General features: G+C 37.8%; 1 protein-coding gene across 2 annotated transcripts in view; it reads right to left on the bottom strand.

Annotated features, from left to right (window-relative positions):
• The window catches only part of LOC124805145 (elongator complex protein 1), a 134,097-nt gene that overhangs the window by 66,631 nt on the left and 46,806 nt on the right, over positions 1 to 20,660 (bottom strand). For both annotated transcript variants that reach the window (XM_047265613.1, XM_047265614.1), the window contains exons 8-9: positions 18,511 to 18,704; positions 6,934 to 7,077 (exon numbers count right to left, since the gene is read on the bottom strand). In XM_047265613.1, the coding sequence (XP_047121569.1) occupies positions 6,934 to 7,077; positions 18,511 to 18,704 (338 nt within the window). The remainder of the gene's footprint in view (positions 1 to 6,933; positions 7,078 to 18,510; positions 18,705 to 20,660) is intronic.

Genomic DNA, 20,660 nt, shown 5'->3' with positions numbered 1-20,660 from the left:
ACATTATTAATTAGTCAACAAGTCATTGATAAATAGGTGGTGTCGATATCAGTTAAGTGAGACAAAGTTGAAGGCAGGGTCTCACAATCGGTGTTGCGCGTGTTGGACTACGATTTAATAGCAATCTTTGGATGTGACCGATGCAACACAAATACATCAAATGGTGAACCCACAGCATTCCAGTACAGTGGCGCTTTGTTTTGTTAAAAACAGCATTGGAAAGAAGTGATAATTTGTGAACTATAACTGGGAATAGGTATGCCTATCAGAAGTGACTGGCCATATGCTACATTTGACAATGAATGTTAAGAGCGACGATACTGGTGGTAGTGGGAATGTAATATATGGGACAATCCAAGTCAAAATATTAATTCTAAAAATGAATGGGGAAATTTGTGACGTAACAAGAACTTGAAAAGTGAAATAATGAACATGGGGAACTGGTAGCCAGATCAACTATGGATATTACACAAACAGTTAACCACAGACCAGTAACAGAGAGACTAAATCAGTTGTTTGCATACATTACGAAAATGCATAATGTTCTCAGGCGGCAAAATGATGATCGTAAACAGCAAACTATTGATTTTAGTGACCGGGTGGAGGATCAAGTCAAAATAAATGCGCACAAGCTTCAAGAAGCATTAAAAGAGCTGTGAAAGGAATTCATCAATTGTTCAAAGCACAATGACTGACGCAACAAAGTTAGGGATGAATAATCAAAGGTCAGAGCAGAGGTTGACAAATTAAAACTTAAGTATGATGCAGATTGTGAATCTAACAAATTCACATTTGGTCTTGTGAAAAATAAAGTTAATGATGAGATCATGACAGTAAAGAAGAATTGTTCACAGCACAAGAAGACACTCTTTAAGATGGTAGTTGGCAAGCATGAACAGTGCACGAACCAGGCAAATCATGTAGAACACGTAAGGCAACCCACTTTATATGAACATGTGGTAGAAGAAGCAAATTAATAATTGAGACAAAGAAAAATGTGGTGTTATGCTGAATGCAGTGTCAAGCACGATTATTGATACCAGCATTGGTACATGCAAATTTCACAAATTCCAACAGAGTCAAGATTACGTCCCATTGCTTCCACATGCCAGTTTAAGCATGCTTTTCAAAACTGCATTCTGAGAAACATAAAAATAGATGTTTATGTGAATAGTCTGAAAGACAGTGGACATACATGGTGGTTGTGAGTCGTTGATAGTTGCAGTTGCAATAGTTTCAGTCCATTTCATGTGGTTTTCCGGAATACATTTTGGTCTCTCAAACAACAATGGGCAATCAAGCCAAAATTACTGAAACTGTCACTGTATGGCTAGCTAGAGTGATGGTACCATTCGTGTGTTTTTAGAGACGTGTTGAGATCATAACATACATCTAGAGGACCCTGTTAACAACACATAACTTAAAGAGATACTTAGTCATCGATTACTGCTGCACATCTGTGAGAAATTAGTTCTAACAAGATACATATATATCTGATGTGAGAAACCGAGGCAATGACACATCCTGGAATGAGTAATGTAGTGATGGAATTTCAGAGCACGAAATCAGTGGAATCACTGTAAAGGATCACAGACATATCATGACTGGAAGTGAACGTATGATAACAGTAGGGATATCATGAATTTCAAGGAACAACGAGCAACAGATTTATGATGGATTGCCACAACAGGAAAGGAATGATAACAGTGTTCCTCATCAGGATTCACAGAAAAACTGCGTCTAGTTCCAGACACAACCCACTCAGACTGAATGTACGGACAAGAGGTCACCTATTACACTATGAACTACACAAGTAGACAATGGATGTAACGTTAAGGAAGACTTATTAAGGGAAGGCGAGCACTGTACTGAGGGCACTGTCAAACCATTTGTACAGCTGACTATTTGGAGCTGATGTTGACATCTTATTGGGTCCGGCTCGAAGGCGAGCATAATTGTAGAGAACTTATTTCAAGAATTCATTGATCAAGGAACTATGTTGATTTTTCCAGTAAATGAACTCAGAATCATAACCACAGTTAGGAATCGAAGAAAGCCAATCAGAAATCGAGCTCTGTTAAAATAATTACTTTTGAATACATTATGGGAGAGGCAGTGATCAATGTGTTACAAATATTTACTATTAAAACAGTCCTGATCACGATTTATTTATCAATAAGACCGGTTTCGACCACTACTGTGGTCATCTTCAGACCACTGAGTAGGAACCTACTAGTGATTCTCCAACAGAAAGAGGTTCCTACCAACAGTCTGAAGATGACCACAGTAGTGGTCGATATCGGTCACCTTGATAAATAAATCGTGATCAAGACTGTTTTAATAGCAAATATGTGTTAAAATATCTAATTTTGGGAGATTCTGAGCAGCCAGTATTTCTTGTTCCATTTTTAAACACTGGAATCATCTGAGGTACTGATTAGATGACATGCTTACATGAAGAATAAGGAAGAAGACATGAAGATATGCTTTAAAGGAATTGTAGATGAATATTTTGTGAGTGCACTGTAGGTGTGAACTGTCATTTTGTTGGTGTGAAAAAAAGGAGCAGGAGTTGAGATGTCATGATTTCAAGGGAAAGAAAAGGGCATGAAGTCATGGGATAATGTAAATGTCGCTGCTGCAAATATTCAAGTGAAACTATATAAATTAACAGAACTTTCAGAGCATCAAAGGTAAGAGTTGAGAGAGGTACTGCAGTTCCACCAAGGTATATTTTCATCTTAGTCCAGAATAATGAGAGGTGGTGTTTGCAAATTAAAAGTGAAACGTCAAAAACAATTTCATATGAAATCTTACTTTATTCCATCAGCCAAGAAACCTGAGGTTGACAAATAGATTAAAAAATGGTTCAAATGGCTCTGAGCACTATAGGACTTAACATCTGGGGTCATCAGTCCCCTAGAACTTAGAACTACTTAAACCTAACTAACCTAAGGACATCACACACATCCATGCCCGAGGCAGGATTCGAACCTGTGACCGTAGCAGTCGCGTGGTTCCAGACTGAAGCGCCTAGAACTGCTCAGCCACCGCGGCCAGCTGGATTAAAAGAATGCAAGATATAGCAATCATCTAGTGATCAGGTGGTGAATCTGTGGTCACATACATGAAGTAACGAAGCCGGATGGTACTACCAGGATTTATTGAATACCATGGCAATCACACAGGGCAATTCTTCTGCAAAGGGATCAACCCAAAGATTTACTAGAGCTATTACAGATATTTAATGATGTCAAATATTTGTTAGAAATTAATTTCGTATGTTCAAGAACTTTCTATACGACTGTAGTCATTATATGTTTATCTCCATTTAAACAGAATGTTTTTGGGTAGCTCCAATGAGTTCAATATAGAAACTGTTTGCCTTATACTGCTTTTACGCAAAGAGCATACGCTGAGTGTTAAAATTAATGACTGCCTTGTGATGGGGTGCATTAATGTCTGCCCATGCACAGCAGTAATTGTGTTGTTTCGATACATAATGTCAAAATATGTCCATTTCAGTAGCGGTGCTCAGGCTGTCGCCTATTGAGCCTCATCCGTTCATTGCAGGTGTATGTGCATGTGCTATGGCAGCTGTGTTGTTTGTTGGGAGGTCTACCAACCTAACAGCTGCTGCCATCCACCATAACTGTTGACACTACCAGGTAAATATGTCCTGCAAGCAGCTGCTACAAGGTCCACCCCCTTTCTCCCTTGTGGCTTGCCTATCAGAATGCTTACCAGCCAAGCAACATACTACGCCCACCACTTGGACAGAGATCGAGAGCATTCCATGATGCACTGTGCTCTTCACAAAGCATCCCCGGGCCCTACTAAGCTGTGTCCTCTTTCCTATGATACCCTCAAGCTATGACTATCTACAGTGAAGTGTTTAAAAGCACAGCATAGTGAAATAGTGAATTATATACTGCATTATGAAAGTGCATCAATATAACAAGGGAACTTATCGTTGTTTAAGGTGACTTTGAACCATGTTTTAAACCTTATTGTAAACTTCAAGACACAAACTTTTATGTTCTTTTTCTGGTGTGACAATTTTATCTAAATACTTTACAATGTAATAATATAATGATATTGTTTGATTACATCGCCATTTATCTTGTTCTACTAGTATTTGTATATGGCTCCATGGTGTTTTCTATGTCTTTTGATCTGTGTTTTTCACACACTCATCTTTTTTGGAATTTTTTTTTTCTATGTAAATATTTGGAATTCAAATGTAATGTCAAATGACTACCCCAACTGATAATGAGTCATAAGCCAGTCAACCTAACAAAACTTTCAAGGTCTTTAAAGATCCGACATTACTACGATCTTACCTAATTGCATGAAAGATTGAGTGCTTACTTAGGAATAATTGACTATATTTACATTGAAGTGGCCTTTGTTTACTAATCATTATCTTTGCATTATTTAACTATGGCCACAGCTTCAAAGTTAGATGAAATTCCTCCTTTTTTCCTGCAGTAATGTTAAGTAAACAATATGTACATTAGTTATAAGCATGCCACCATGTCAGTCATTGACTGATCTTTCTTACTATTTGAAATCTTTCTTTGACATCTTGAATGTTTCATTTAGGGCTCTGTTTTGAATTTCTTCCCTTGGATTTTACATACACATGAGGAACCTAGGATCAAAAATTTAAGAGATCCGGGGATTTTGGGTTACATTGCTGTGCCTCTTTCATTAGAAAAACAAATATAGCATCTGTTAGCTGCAACAATTTGTGGCTAAGCCCCTTTCTGGTTACCACAATCACATATGATGATGTTCGTTTTGGATCCACAGCATCACAACTGTAAGATGTTCTTCCACGTGTGCAAACAATGTTGAACATTAGTGTATGTGTTCGAAATGTCATCCCAGAACGAATCATTTCAAAATGCAAGGTGCTAGAAGCTCGTGGCATGATTTCATTATTCTTATTTCATAACTGTTGTTGCATCAATAGTTGCATCTCATTCTGTTGTACTTCCCAAACTTCACCCACCAGTAATTAAATGTTATTAATTAGTCACAAAGTCATCATTAGAAAGGACAGGTATTGCTATCATGTAAGTGAGATGAAGGAGGTGGGGGGTCTCACAGCTTGCACTTTTTAATATTTTTCCAAGTGCTTATGTTTAACAGTAATTCTGGGTTTTTGTCTTTTCCATGTTTTTATTTTTGATGATGATTCATTGAAGTCAAATCTGCATAACTGCAGTATATCTACCAAATACACTCAAGACATTTGCGAATAAAAGTTGTAACAGGACACACTCCTCTAGCAATACTTTTCCTCAACAGTAGTTGTTGATACCAGTATTATTTTTCAAATTCTGGAAAGGTCAACATTATCTCAGTTGCTTTTCTGAAAACAGTTATATAATTTTATACATAATATGTTATATTTAAGCTAAACTATGTTGTAAAATATTTTAGTTTTGATGTTATAATCAATAAGTACTAGTTCTGAATATACAGTAAATTTTTTTTCTTTTTTTTAAGCATTTGGAAGTACAAATTATTTGCACACTTAAAATTTCTATTATGAATTACACAATCCTGAACTGTTTACCCTGTTTATTTCTGGATCCATTTATGAAATAATAATAGAAATTAATAATGTAACGAAAACTGGTAGGAATTAATTTGTTAAGAAAAATTATAAACCCTTTTGAATATTGTTATTTCCGCAGAGTGTGGGAGTCATAAGCTTGCCTCTGATGTGATCAGACGTATTTTTGTATAATAGATGCAAACACTGCAATTTTGGCTTTGTTAAAGTGAAAAATCTAAATACTGATTGATTTACTAAAATTTGAGAAAATCAGTGGAAAATATATTTGCATAAAAAATTCTGCAACAACAATCTTCCTATTTATTTAGTTCAAACCAACTGAGAGGACCTGATGTTAAGATTTTCAGCTTCAAGAATCAGACGCCTAAGACAAGAACAACTGGAGTCATCTCAACATGACAAGCTAAGTAAACTTGAAAGTTTCTCTTCTTTCGTTTCACCTCTTTGGGGTACACTGGAGCAATCATTTCTTTGCGCGTTGTTCTTTTCTTAGGGCCCAGTATTTCTTCATGATTTCTGATCTTTTCCTCTTCTCCCAAGATGCAGGGTTTGGACTTTTGTGTAGATTTGTCTTGGAACCTTTTGTTTTCATCTTTAGTAATTAATTTAGCTGTTCGATCAATAAGTGAATTATCTGAAATCTTTAATTCTACTAGGTCTTTCTCAGTTTCTTTAAACCAGTTGGGTTTTGTTTTGCAGTTACAGAAAAAGTCAACAATTTGTTTAGTTAATCTGTTGGAATTCATCCTGAGAAGATGGCCATAAAACTTTATCCTCCTTTTTCGCACAGTATCTGAAAGTTTATCGATTTTCTTGTAGAGTGTTTCATTTTGATGTATATAATCTTATTGTTCTGAAATTTTGCTCCTATGATTTTTCTTTCCTTTAGCTCAAGTTTCTCCATTTGGTCATTGAAATTCATGTTTAGTGTTTCTGCTGCATACAGTGCTTCTGGCTTAATTATTGTTTGTAATGTGTAATTTTGGACCCCCATGAAAGGAATTTTTTGTTATATGTATTTTTTGTTAGTTGGAAGGCCAATTCAAGTTAATTTTTTCTGGATTACATTGCTTTCATAATAGACTTTGCTTATTAATTACTTGGACTGGGCATTGTTTAACGTGGAAAATACATGGAAAAAAGAAGGAAGGGGGAGATTACAAAGTACACTATGAAAAGATCATGTGCACCAGTTTGAAAAAGTCAAATTTCACTTATTTACAAAATAACAAAAACGAACTGACAGGTATAAAAAAAGAGTGCTCTAATGGACATCATAGTAGTAGGTCTGCATATTGGGAGTCAAATAAATGAAATATAGTTCCAACATAAACTATGCTTACCACCAAAGTTTTCCTTCAGTTTAATTTTTTCTTCTCTAACAGCTGCTAATCGAGCTTTGTATGTGGTGAAACTTTTCCTTGCATTATTTAGTTGATGAACAATATGATCCTTATGCTCCAGAATTCCTGGTTTTACATGTGTTTCTGAAAAATCAGCAGGTCAAGTTGTTAGTCACAAAGTAGAAAAACATAGATGAGACAAAGATAATATTTCAAATGTCAGTCTGTAACTGCAAGATAATAACAGATGCTTTACATGTAAAGATCAATAGTTTAATTTCATGTCTTCACTATACCGTACAAGCATGCAAAAAGTGACGGAGAGATTTAAAAAGTAATGCCATGAAACAGAGATTCAAAATATGTTACCATTATCTTGTTATCATGTGACAACCAAAAGGAGATAAAACATAAAAACCATGAGATTAAAATGTGAGCTAAAATGATTCTCTTCCTTCCACTTTTTCTCTTCTGTACCATAACACAAAATGCTCCGATTATCACTGCATTATAGTAGGACATTTAGGAGCTTAAAATCACACAATTCCATAATCCAGGTTTGTTCACACTATTTGTCTTTGTTTCATATATAGTAAGACTTCACAAGAAAAAAAGAATCAAAGTTAAACATTTTACTGATCTCTGTATGTTACGCTTTCTACTCAAAAAGTTCCTTCATTATTTGAAACTAAAGGTTTTATATACATTTCCACAACAAATTTTCTGAGTCATAGACGACATAATGATGAAAAGTGTGCCCTAATGGACACTTGTAATAGTGACCAAAACATTGGTACATTTTAGAATGTGACAACCCAGAAGAATTTTATAGAAACTGATTCCCACAGCAAAACTATATGAGCATTTGATTAAAATTATTTACAACAGTCATTGTCTACTGTCCACAATAGTGAAATAAGGGGACATCATTATCTAGTGACACAAATGAAACTAAATTACCTGAGAGGTATCATCTTCTGACATTCTCTTCACCTCTCTTCTTTTCAAACACTTATCTTGCATCAGTTTCACAAAACCAGGCGAAGCGAAAAGATGCTGGATCACACTACCTTTTAGTTTTGGTTTTATATTTCAACTGTTTACATGACAAGAGGATCTTGCTAACCACTACACAAAATGAGTGTAGGACTCGGCACGTAAGAACTGTTTCCATATATTTACTGTATGTACATCAGCCTCTAAAATCCAGTACATAATGTTTTCCATTTTTCCAAGTATAGTGAGAACATTAAAATACAACTGCTGGGAAAGAGAGACAGAGCAACAGACAAATTTATGTAAACCGGCAGCCTTAGAAACAGAACATGAATGATTAAATTTTTTCAGCACTGAAAGTGTCAATCGGAAGAATTATGATTTAAAGCACACAAAAGGCCTTTGATGAGAAAAATTCCAAAGGAACATTTTCTCTTTTTATGTAATTAATAAGAGATAGGAAGCTTGCTGCACTGTAATGCTCATGACACTCTCACCACCAATGGGTCGTGCAAAGCTATTGGCAAAAAGAATGTCATCAACAAGTTATGCTCTTAGGGTTCTATCATGCCACACAATACTTTCATGTCATTTCATTTCATAAGTCAATAACAGCAAATATCTTATGGTGACATCCTCATTTTAAATAAAATAACTTTCCTTGAGACAGAAAAACCTCTGTCTACAAATCAACATTATTTCAGAAAACATCATTCATGCAAAACTCAGTTTACACTTTTCTCACATTATATCCTGGAAACTATGGATGAAGGACAACAGGCAGATTCCATATTCCTAGATTTCAGAAAAGTGTTTGACATGGTGCCCCACTGCAGACGTAATGAAGGTATGAACCTATGTGATGGGTTCCCAGATATGTGAGTGGAACGAAGGCTTCATAAGTAATAGAACCCAGGACACTGCCCTAGACAGCATGTGTTCCTCAGAGACAAAGGTATTGTCAGGAGTGCCCTGGGGAAGTACAATAGAACCACTGTTATTCTCTGTATATGCAAATGGTCTGACGGACAGAGTGAGCTGCGATCTGCAGCTGTTTGCTGATGGTGATGTGGTGCACCGGGAGGTGCCATTGTTAAGTGACTAGGAGGAGGATATAAGATGATTTGGACCAAATTGCTAGTTGGTATGATGAATGGCAGGTAGCTCTAAATGTAGAAAAACATAAGTGAATTCAGATGAGTACAAAAACCAATCCCATAATGTTTGAATATAGATTTAGTAGTGCGCTGCTTGGCACAGACACATCAATTAATATCTACACACACCATTGCAAAGTGATACAGAATGGTATGAGCATTTACAGAGTGTAGTAGGGAAGGTGAATGGTTGACCTCAATTTATTGAGAGAACTTTACGAAAGTGTCTTTAAAGGAGACCATATACAGGACCCAAGTGTGGCCCATCTCGACTACTGCTTGAGTATTAGGAATGCCCAACAGGTCAGATTAAAGGAAGACATTGAAGCAATGCAGAGGCAGGCTGCTAGATTTTTTACCAGTAGGTTTGATCAGCATTCAAGTATTACAGGATGCTTTGGGAATCAAAATGGGAATCCTTGGAGGGAAGGCAATGTTCTTCTCATGGAACGTTATTGAGAATATTTAGAGAACTGGCATTTGAAGCTGACTGCAGAAAGATCACCAACGTACATATTACATAAGTACCACGAAGACAAAATAAGTGAAATAAGGGATCATGTGGTGGCATATAGCCAGTTGTTTTTCCCTCACTATTTGCAAGTGGAACAGGAAAGGAAACAACTAGTAGTGGTACAATGTACCCTCCACCACACACCATATGGTGGCTTGTAGTGCATGTACGTAGATACTAGTGTACATCTACACATACTCAATTCTTAGAGAGAGGTTTCTTTGTTGGGAATTCAAGGTACGAAACATGGACAGAATTCTCAAACTACAGAAAAGAGAAGTCACAATAACTATAAGTCAGGCTCATTACTAAGAACTATGTAAAACATTGTATTCCTACTGCACCAAGTAGTTCTACAAATCTGTTGTGCACGTCAGTGAAAACATTACTATGTCTTTCAGTAATAGTTGTATACATTATCATGGAACAACAGCCAGTTTACATTTACCAACAAAAAACAAACAAATCTTTGAAACATCATTTCCTATCAGGAAATAAAACTGTGGAAATGCATAAAAAATTTCCCAAGGAGGTGAAAAAGATTACTAAAGTACATCTATTTAAAAAGGCAATTGAAACATACTTCATATGAAATGCAGACTACACAATTAATGATTGCTCAGAAAACTCATAGTGGGGATTAAATAACGAAAGGTATAGCTACAACACACTATAACTTTACAATACATTATCAAAATGTTTTGTGGTGCATGATGCTAATGTATTGTGATTCTCCCGAACTCAACATTTTCCTCATCATGAAAGGATTCTCATTCAGTTTTACAGATGGGCTGATGGAAGGACATGGAGACGTGCGTGGGGCATAGTAGTAAGTGTATGGGGTTGGAGGCAGAAAGGAGACTGAAGGTAATGCAAGGGGCACAGCAGTATGTTCGTGGTCTGGGAGTCCCTTGTGGGTGTCTCTAACGTGTGCAGTGATAGTACAGAGAGATGTGACGAAAAAGTGCAAAACTATTTTCATGTTGTCAGTTATCTTGTGTTAACGGCATATAATCAAAATAATATTGCATGATAGGGAATAACAAAATGAGGTAGAGCTGTTGTTAAGACACTGACCTGATATTCGTGAGACTGGAGTTTGCCTTGTCCAGCCATGCTGATTTAGGGTTTCTGTGATTTTTCGGAAATCATTTTGAACAAATGCCAGGAATGGTTCCTTCAGCTATGGCATGCTCGACCACCTGTCCAGTCCATGCAAAAACATTCTCATGTGAATGTAAATCTGAGCTATTTATTTTCATTGTATTATGACGAAAAATCCTATATCACTGCGAGATCGCCCCTGCATCACAACTCACACACATATTGCCGCTGTCATAACACATTTTTCAGTTTCCGACAGGCTACAGTTCATTTCATGCATGTGTATGAATATGTACCTCTATTTTTAAACACCCTGTCTGCTGTTCAATGGACTCTATGAAGATAGTTGCAATCTATCCTGATTCATACTGTTATTCCATTGCCGATTTTTCCATTTCTTAACTCAACGGGTATATGTTTTTAAAATTATTGTTTACTGTCTTACAAATTGTAGGATGTCATTATAATAGAAGGAGACATTCCACGTGGGAAAAATTATATATAAAAACAAAGATGAGGTGACTTACCGAGCGAAAGCGCTGGCAGGTCGATAGACACACAAACAAACACAAACATACACACAAAATTCAAGCTTTCGCAACAAACTGTTGCCTCATCAGGAAAGAGGGAAGGAGAGGGGAAGACGAAAGGAAGTGGGTTTTAAGGGAGAGGGTAAGGAGTCATTCCAATCCCGGGAGCGGAAAGACTTACCTTAGGGGGAAAAAAGGACAGGTATACACTCGCACACACGCACATATCCATCCACACATACAGACACAAGCAGACATATTTAAAGACCAGGTCTTTAAATATGTCTGCTTGTGTCTGTATGTGTGGATGGATATGTGCGTGTGTGCGAGTGTATACCTGTCCTTTTTTCCCCCTAAGGTAAGTCTTTCCGCTCCCGGGATTGGAATGACTCCTTACCCTCTCCCTTAAAACCCACTTCCTTTCGTCTTCCCCTCTCCTTCCCTCTTTCCTGATGAGGCAACAGTTTGTTGCGAAAGCTTGAATTTTGTGTGTATGTTTGTGTTTGTTTGTGTGTCTATCGACCTGCCAGCGCTTTCGTTCGGTAAGTCACCTCATCTTTGTTTTTATATATAAAATTGTAGGATGTGCTAGACAGTAAAATCTCCAAAAACTTAGTGCTTAGAACAAGAAAGTCTTGATTGTCATCTGGTAAATAATGTCTGTTGTAGATTCACTCATGACGTGCAATATCAGAGATCTCGCATCCACACAGTTCAAAGGCTCACTTATAGAGGCCTCCTGGGTTGGGCTACCTGGCATGCTTTGGTGAGCCACCAAAGAAACAGAGAATTATTTAAGCGATCACAAATGAGTGCTCGGCCTATCCTGTAACCTGTATTACTGTTGTGCAGTCAATGTGCTACATGCAACGCACGACCTGTACTTCATTGTATCATGTGTGTCGCTATATAAAGTGCAATGTTCCATAAATCGTGTTTGTTCTTGCTACAGCAAACTTGATAAGTGAGGGTTCCATTTTCTCCGCATATTAGTGTCAGTGCTAGGTCACCCGATAAACATCTTGATGGAAGAAATACTTCAACATATCACTGCCTAGCGGAGAGTTTTCTTGGAACAACAGCAGGCTCTCACCACCGCTCTCAATCAAGTTACATCTGCATGTTCGCAGCAGGTTGCTCTCCCATCACTGCAACTGTCGCCCTTTCCAGCACATGATGAAATTGGCTGAAGATTGGGACTCCTATGAGACATGATTACACCAACATTTCCAGGTTTTTCACGTGAACCATGCAAACCTGTGTAGGGCTCGCTTTCTTTCTTTTCCTGGCTTTTACTGCACATTTATCAATTGTTGTGCTAACTTGCGCCTTAGTAGGAACCAGCCAGCTTATCATTTGATGGAATGTGCAAGCTTCTCTGAACCTATTACTGGAATAGAAGACATTTCACTGCAACACATGTAGAATTTTACCACTTCCAGAAATGACCAAACCAATCTTACAAAGCCTGTGCTGCAGAATTACACTACTGTTATTCGTCTGGCCCTGGATAGGAAAGTCTGCAAAAAAGCACTTCAACGTGAGAATGCAACTTTAACAAAAGTGCTCAATATGGCACAGTCCTTTGAAGCATAACGGGTCACAAGCGAACAGACTGCTGCGTGGGTGGAGGTATCTGAAGTTGCTCAGTCAACTACTGTTAGGCACACTGCAAGCATTTAGGATAATAGGGGAAGCAATTGCAGCAGTACAACCTTTGACTCACCATCACATAGGGCAGCATTGGTTACGGACACAACTGCAACAGGCCACATTACAACAGCGGCCATGTGGCCCCCCTTCCATCTTGCTCATACTGCTTCAGCAAACACGAGTGTGCTGCATGCCCTAAGTGTTGAGCTATTTGCAACATGCACCGAAAGAGAGCCCACACTGCATCAGTGTGTAACTCTTCTTCAAAATTGGTGGACACTGTAGTACCGATGGACGTAAGCTGCATCTGTACAATGACTATCTTCCCAAAGAAATTGTTTATTGATTTGTGTGTGTTTAATAAACCAATAAAAATGAAAATGGACATAGGAGCTGCAGAGACTTTAGTAAACGCACATAACGTACATGAATTTGGGCTTCCCTCCCATCACAAGGGTTTCATGGAAGTTGGTTACCTACAATAAACAGCAGATTCCGATCCTAGGTCAGTTCTCTACCCCTGTCTGTTGCAAATATATTGTTCACCATCTCACCTTCCTTGTTGTAGATCATTCTCATACTGCAGACCTGTTCAAGTTAGATGTGATTAATACTTTCGGTTTCTCCATTGCCGGTGAAGTTGGAGTCCCTCTGCTCTCAGTTTTTGCCTCTCTTTTCCTCTGGGCACAGTTGTGCTACTAGTTTTCTGGTCCACATTACCATGAGAAGATCCAGCTGTGCTATATTCCCCCCCCCCTCCCCCCCTCCAGGTGCGAGAGGTGTCTGTCGCATTGCACGACTCTGTCAAAGCTGCACTAGACCATCTGACATCACCATGTCATTCAGACTGTATCTTCCAGTGAATGGGCTACACCACTGGTCATCATTAAGAAGACAATGGTAAGCTTTGCCTCTGCGGTGACTTCAGTGTCACAATTAATGCAGAGTCCATGATGGAATAGGGTGTATATGCGGACAAGGAAAAAAAATTCCCGGATTTTTCCCAGATTTCTCAGTTAAAAATTCACTTTCTCCCAGGTGAAAACACACTTTTTCCATGTAAAGTGACAGTATATTTTCCCATGGAATGGTAAAACTTACCAATCCTTTGAATGGTTATGGTTTTATACAGGGGCGTAGAATTTCCCGGCACTTAGGAAACGAAACTCAGGGGAAAAAAAACACATTTTGGAAAGCTCACTGATATGCAGCAATTGTGTACGTTGCATATTTTCGTATTACAAAAGTATAAATTTGAATTCCACTAAACACTGCATGCTACTTTCCGAAGCATTGAAATCGAGATTGTGATGCGCTTTTGTAAGCCAGTCATAGCTCATGTCATGTGATCTCGCCAGCCGATGACAGCGGATATTCAAAGCATAGGAAACGTGATGCAGTCAGCCAACTGCAACATCACTGTTAAGTGGCGCGAAGACACAAACAGAAAAAGTTAATGGTTTAAATTAATATACACAGTGCAGCTACAAGAAAAGCAAAGCTTTCACATATAATGCTGGTCTATAAGGTTAATAAGCTGCAAGAGAAGCTAACCTTTCACATATAATGTTGATCTTCTTTCCGGGTGTTACACTTTAACATATAGCACACAAATGTGCCAGTAACACTTTAAATAACAACATAAATGTCTGAATTTCTAGGCTCAAAATTCTTCTAAATGGCTCATCATCAAAGAGTTGATTTTTAAATGAGAGTCAAATGTTCTATGATTTAAGAAATTCATCGTACATTCTCGCACATAGTTCAACTTCCGTAAAAGGAAATTTAGTTTGAAAGTATCGCTTGTCAAACCACCATTCGCAATATTTTCCCGCGACCTGTTAGAAATAGGATGCCAGAGAGCATCAGATAATAGGCGTCACCACACTTGCACAGCTGTGATGACGTAGGTCGCCCATATGTTCGTACATGTAAAACATTAAAAGATCTTACACTATGTCATAAAACACATCAGGGCATAGTCCAAGACCCATTAAGCTTCTCAGTGTGGCTTTCGGGATGTACATTATTTTCTTGGAGTACCAGTACTGTATTATCTCACAATCGGTTCTTTATTACGGCATAATGCCATATGTGCTAGAAGATGAAAACGTGCACTTGAACTGCAGCAAACAGTTGAAACAAGCCGCTAGTATGGAATTAAATACTTCATTTCTGATACATTGTCTGCCTCAGTGGAAATAATTCACAAAAGCCAAAATTCTTTAGCAAATCGACAAAAATAACTTCAATGTTCTGCAAGGCAATTAATACTGGACTGTCAGAAAGGTGGAATTAAAATAAAACCTGATACTAGTAACATATTTTAGCCTTCCGTAATTATGTGAATATATTTTAATTCACTTGATAGCTCCCAGCCACAGATATACGTTTTGTTTTCATTTGACGTGACAGCAGGAAAAAAAGAAGAAACAGCGAAATCACTTAACGTAAACACGGGTCATGTAGATACTACCCACCTCCCCACTACAACTCAGACTGCGCTGTGTATCAGTTCCGGATCTACGATATTTCTGAAATGGGGCAATACTAGAAAGTGACGTGCCCCCAACCTCTCCCTCGAGTGTTTGAGATAGGACGTCACAAATTTCCAAAAAACTAAATTTTCCAAAATATGTTCATTTTGTAGGGCACAACTTTCTGAAGAGTCTGACACATAAAACATATCTGTTTGAGGAAATGTAAGACATGTTATTTGGTCTTAAGTGCAGTGTCATGCCTCTTCATACAGCATTCTTCTATGCACGTCACTGTATTTCGCTCTGTGGAACTGAAACGTGTATATTTTGTAATGGATGCCATCAAGCTATATTCTGGACAGTGGAAATTAAAATATCCTGTGGTGCCTCTCCTGCTCCGAGTTGGCCAGTTTGACATCCTGCCCCCTCTTAAAAATACTCGCAATTAATACTAGATGGGATTATTTGTAACCGGGAGAACAAGAACTCTTCAGAAAATTTGCACTCTTTATTGCCTATTAGCTGTTTTGTGTGACATAAAATGTGTAATGTTTCCCCAAGTGTAAGTAGATTTCGTGACTGTTTTTTCGCAGTAGCCCTGAGACTATTTTATTGCTGACAATAGACACTGCAATTACAATGAAATTAATATCCCTGTAATTGGATTATCTATGCAATTTAAGTGAACAAGGACTCAACTTTTTTGTTCTCTCTCTTCCTTTTCAGCCATTGTCTGGTACAGTCTTAAAACATATTGCTTGGTCTATGTTATGTAGAGATTTTGTTATTTGTGCTCATTTTACATAATAATAACTATTTAATTTCATTGTGTTTGTTATTACGACTAATCATATCTGTTTTCCACAGCTTTTGTTCATGAATTTGATAGTAAAATGTGGCTTACTTTGTGTGGGGATATCTGTTACTGAATGATCGCGTATTAATGGCACCAATAAGTGTAATACGTTTGGTTTGCTTTCAGAGTAGAACCTTCATCTAAAATTTCACTTTTCACAAAACGATGTCCGATAACTTTTAGAGATAAATCACATCCCAAAATTATACTCGCCAACAGACAATCCCAGGAGAGTGGCCTAGCTAAAAAATATGGTGGTAATATCTGGCAAACTGCATTCGAATTTCAATATTTAAAAATATTTTTACATAATTTTTCAATCACATAACTTTCTTGCTTTAATTTGAGACTCGGTTAGCCAAAGGTAATTTTAATTTGGTCCAGACTTACATTTTAGTTCAAACATTTTAAAAGCCAGAATAAAATTAAGCACTAATTTCAAAACTCAATAATACTAAATAGTAATAAAATGCCACCACTAAACACCGCTGCCTCCGTTGCTGGGTCCTGCAAGGCCGCTGTCTCCGACGGCCTAGCTGACACCTCCCACACCGAATGCTGACTTCAGCAAGGACATTACTATGGAGACACCGTCTCCGGTCCTGTCCTATGGCCTCTTATAAGAGGGGGGACGGCGCACCCACCCAGCCCCCCTTGTCATTTCCACCCCTGCTTGCCAGTGACTGTCCTCCACTTGATGAGCATCCGCCTTCACCAAACGATGAAATGGACGTCAGGGCCATCACTGGAGTTTTCCATGACTCATAATCGTGGTGCCCCCCCCCCTTTCTCTCTCTCTCTCTCTCTCTCTCTATCTCTATCTCTATCTCTATCTCTATCTCTATCTCTATCTCTATCTCTCTCTCTCTCACTCACTCACTCACTCTCTCTTCGCAGTACCAGTGCTTTTTCAGTACCAGTGCTTTTCTTCTCTACCACACATTTTTTTCTGTACGCCGCATTTTTTTCTGTACTACACATTTTTTTCTGCGCCTAGTCTTTTTATGTATGTGATTCTTCCATCTAGTAGAAGTGTGCAGTGAGTAATGTACCTTCACTCATGATGCATGTGATTTCAGAGATCGTGCATCCACACTGTTTACAGGCCCGCTTATAGAGGCTACACTGAGCTTCCCCTTGGCATGCTCTGGTGAACCACCAAAGAAACAGTATTATTTCAGTGATCGTAAAATTTTTCGAACCAATTGTTATGTTGAAACCACAGTCAGTGTTCTCTGATTTTTCTATCACAGCTTTGTAAGTACCATACTGGAAAATAATTAATACTGACTTACCTAACAACATGATGCATCATTGGTGGAGACAGCATTAAAGAGCAGTAATGTATTACTAATTACAAAATAAGATAAAATCTTTCTTTGGGAGTTCTCTCACCAAAGGCCTACTGTTGGTTATAAACATTAATTTCATTAGAGTCTTGTAATTGATTGCACTCATCTTCAACGTTGAAAAGAATATGATCAATGAATGTTCTTTAGCTCATGTTGCATTATAATTCACTAAGTACAATAAATTACTTACTTGATCTACCTTTTCTTGTTGGTCTACCTAAATTTGGTTGGAATTCCAAGATAAATGACTACATTACTATAATAATAATAAATTATACATTATAATTCCATATAATGCATTACTATTACTCAGAATGAGTTGAAATATAGCTATGTTGAAAGGAATACTATTTTTTATAAATAAATAACTATAACCAAAATTTTACATCTTTTACTTCTTTTTAATGTAAGAGACAACTACAAGGAAAACTCACAAATATTTCACACGTTTCATATCTCTCTCTCTCTCTCTCTCTCTCTCTCTCTCTCTCTCTCTCTCTCACACACACTCTCTCTCTCTCTCTCTCTCTCTCTCTCTCTCTCTCTCTCTCTGTCTGTCTGTGCGCGCGCGCGCACTCGCACATACTCATTAGGTTTTGATGTATATCTCTGTGAAACTATAATCCCTTCCTTTCCCGCCTTTTATTGTTCACATACACAGCTCCACTTCTCAATATTTAAAATGATAAATTGCCAGCTGTTTCACTAACAACTTTCAGCTCTATCATCAGCAACTAAGCTAGTTTTATTTGTGTTATTAAATCCACTATCACTGAGCAGCACTTAATATACATACAAATTACAAATACAAACACTAAATTGCTGAACACCATGAGGTAAACAATACTGTTAACATCAAATCCAACCTATTAATGTCCAATGAGTCGGATATAAAACACAACCACAGAAGATTCATAAATATTCATAATCCATACCTAATAGGTCAGGCCTTTTGCTCTGGTACGATATCCGCACAGCCTCACACCAACAGTGACCTTGTGTCAGAACAGCAACAGTTTCCTCAGCATCATTCAAGAAATCTTTTAGAACACAGGCAGCATCTGTGTAACGCCGATTTGATACCAAATCTGCAACCATGTTTCGCCAAAAATCTGCTTCCTGGTTCTCGCTACAAAAGAAAAGGAAAACTGATTAATAACAGAATCTGCACATACAGCCAGAAACATAAATAAAATTATTTGGAATAGTTTTCTGTTCTTTCAAAACACAAGATGTTAACACACACACACACACGCACGCACCGCACGCACGCACGCACACACACACACACACACACACACACACACACACACTTAAAAAAGGACAGTAGCTTTTTAAATATTCATCTTATCTTAGTCCTACAAGATAAATTATGTTTTACACTGATTAGGAAAAAAAATGTTAATTTGTGGATAGATTCTTAATATCACTGCTAAATTAGTAAAAAAGTGTTAATAAGTTAATAGTGAGCGTCCGGATGTTTTGATGAGTTGTTGTTTACTTTTATGTATAATATTTCTATGACCGACCCAGCCATCTTTCTTCATATGATCGCAATTTGCCAGCCATCTTTCTTCATATGATCGCAATTTGCTATTATGTGTACTCCTCACTGGACTCCAACCAAAATGTGAACTATAGCTGGTCTCTCACAATTACCTATAGCCACTATGGCATTTGATGCTCTTTTGTTTTTAGGAGCTTGCACTGATAGTCCGCGAAATTTCTGGGACAGCGTAATTAAGGACTATATCAAAATAAAGAGATCAGAAAACAAAATAGCAAGGAACAGCCATTTCAATTTAAATAGCACTTGGCACCCAGAACTTAAAATCTTGCCATCCATCACATCCATTAGAGTTGTAAAATGCAAAGAATTTGCATTTCACGGAATATCAGTGTAAATTCTGAAAAACAAAAGAGTATAAAAAGTGTAGTGGACATTGGGAATCAAACTCTGCAGTAAATAGCGGCGTGAGACCCACAATATTTCACAATCTGGTTGGAGTCCAGACAGCAAGTACACATAACAGAAAAATCCGCAGTAGCTGAAGAAGATGGCAGGGTCGCCCATCGAAATAATGTGCATAAAGTGGAAACAACAACTCGACATAACATCTGGGAGCAAACTAATACACAATCACGCTGAGAAAACCTGTGAGATCAGAATGCCAATAAGGGTCACCAGACTCATCTTGATCTGCAAGAGAAGTTTAAGATGAGCACTACTCCACCACTGATGGAAGAAGCCCTATAGTAATCGAATCACTCACAAAAGATTCCAAGTTCCTAACACTGGACTCTGAGCATACGTTTTTAATAGTCAATGCACCATCTCAAACTGGTTCCTTGCTACTTCCATGAAAATCCGTTAACAGAAAACCAGATAACAGTTCACAGACACATAAACAAGTGAGCCATCAAAATGAGAACATGCCGAGTTTCCACGAAGACAAATACAATTTATCTAGTTTAGCTATGCCTCACTAACCTAGTAATACATGAGAGTACGAGAGTACACTTCGAGGAAAATGCATCACTGGTCTTGGAGAAAAAGAAAAATGAATCAGGAAGCTGGGTGACTAAATGAGCTTTACCAAAACTTATTGTGACCATGAATTACATTTAACAAGGAAGAAACAACACTGTTTGTTTCCTCATCTGTAGTTCTATTTAAACAGTGTTCTGGTAGCTGTTCAATTTCGCTGAGTGGGAGTACTCAGTAGTGGATTTGTATGCAAAAGTACATTTACAACTCAAGTTAGGTCTAGGTGGTAACACGGTCTAGCTCAGTATGTGATTTCAGTAGATTTCACTCGAGAATACAATTATGTTCAAGTTACATTTAAGCATAGTGTTGGGAACTTAATGGTAGTTGGCACTGTCATTATAAGTATTATATCTCATGATAAATTTAGGCACACGAAAAGATGGAATTGCAGTCAACAGGAATTGCAATTGTCACTAACCAACTGACACTCATCCAAGAGTGGTGCCATGTTTAGTGTGGCTGGAAACTGTTTGTTAGCTGAGGGAACTATTCTGGTAGCAAGGAGGTTCAGAATTTAGTTTTATGGAGGGATAG

The sequence above is a fragment of the Schistocerca piceifrons genome, chromosome 7 (assembly GCF_021461385.2).
Source record: "Schistocerca piceifrons isolate TAMUIC-IGC-003096 chromosome 7, iqSchPice1.1, whole genome shotgun sequence".
NCBI classification, from domain to species: Eukaryota; Metazoa; Arthropoda; class Insecta; order Orthoptera; family Acrididae; genus Schistocerca; species Schistocerca piceifrons.
The sequence above is the reverse complement of the archived record's forward strand: the minus strand, read 5'-3'. Positions and strand labels throughout refer to the sequence as shown.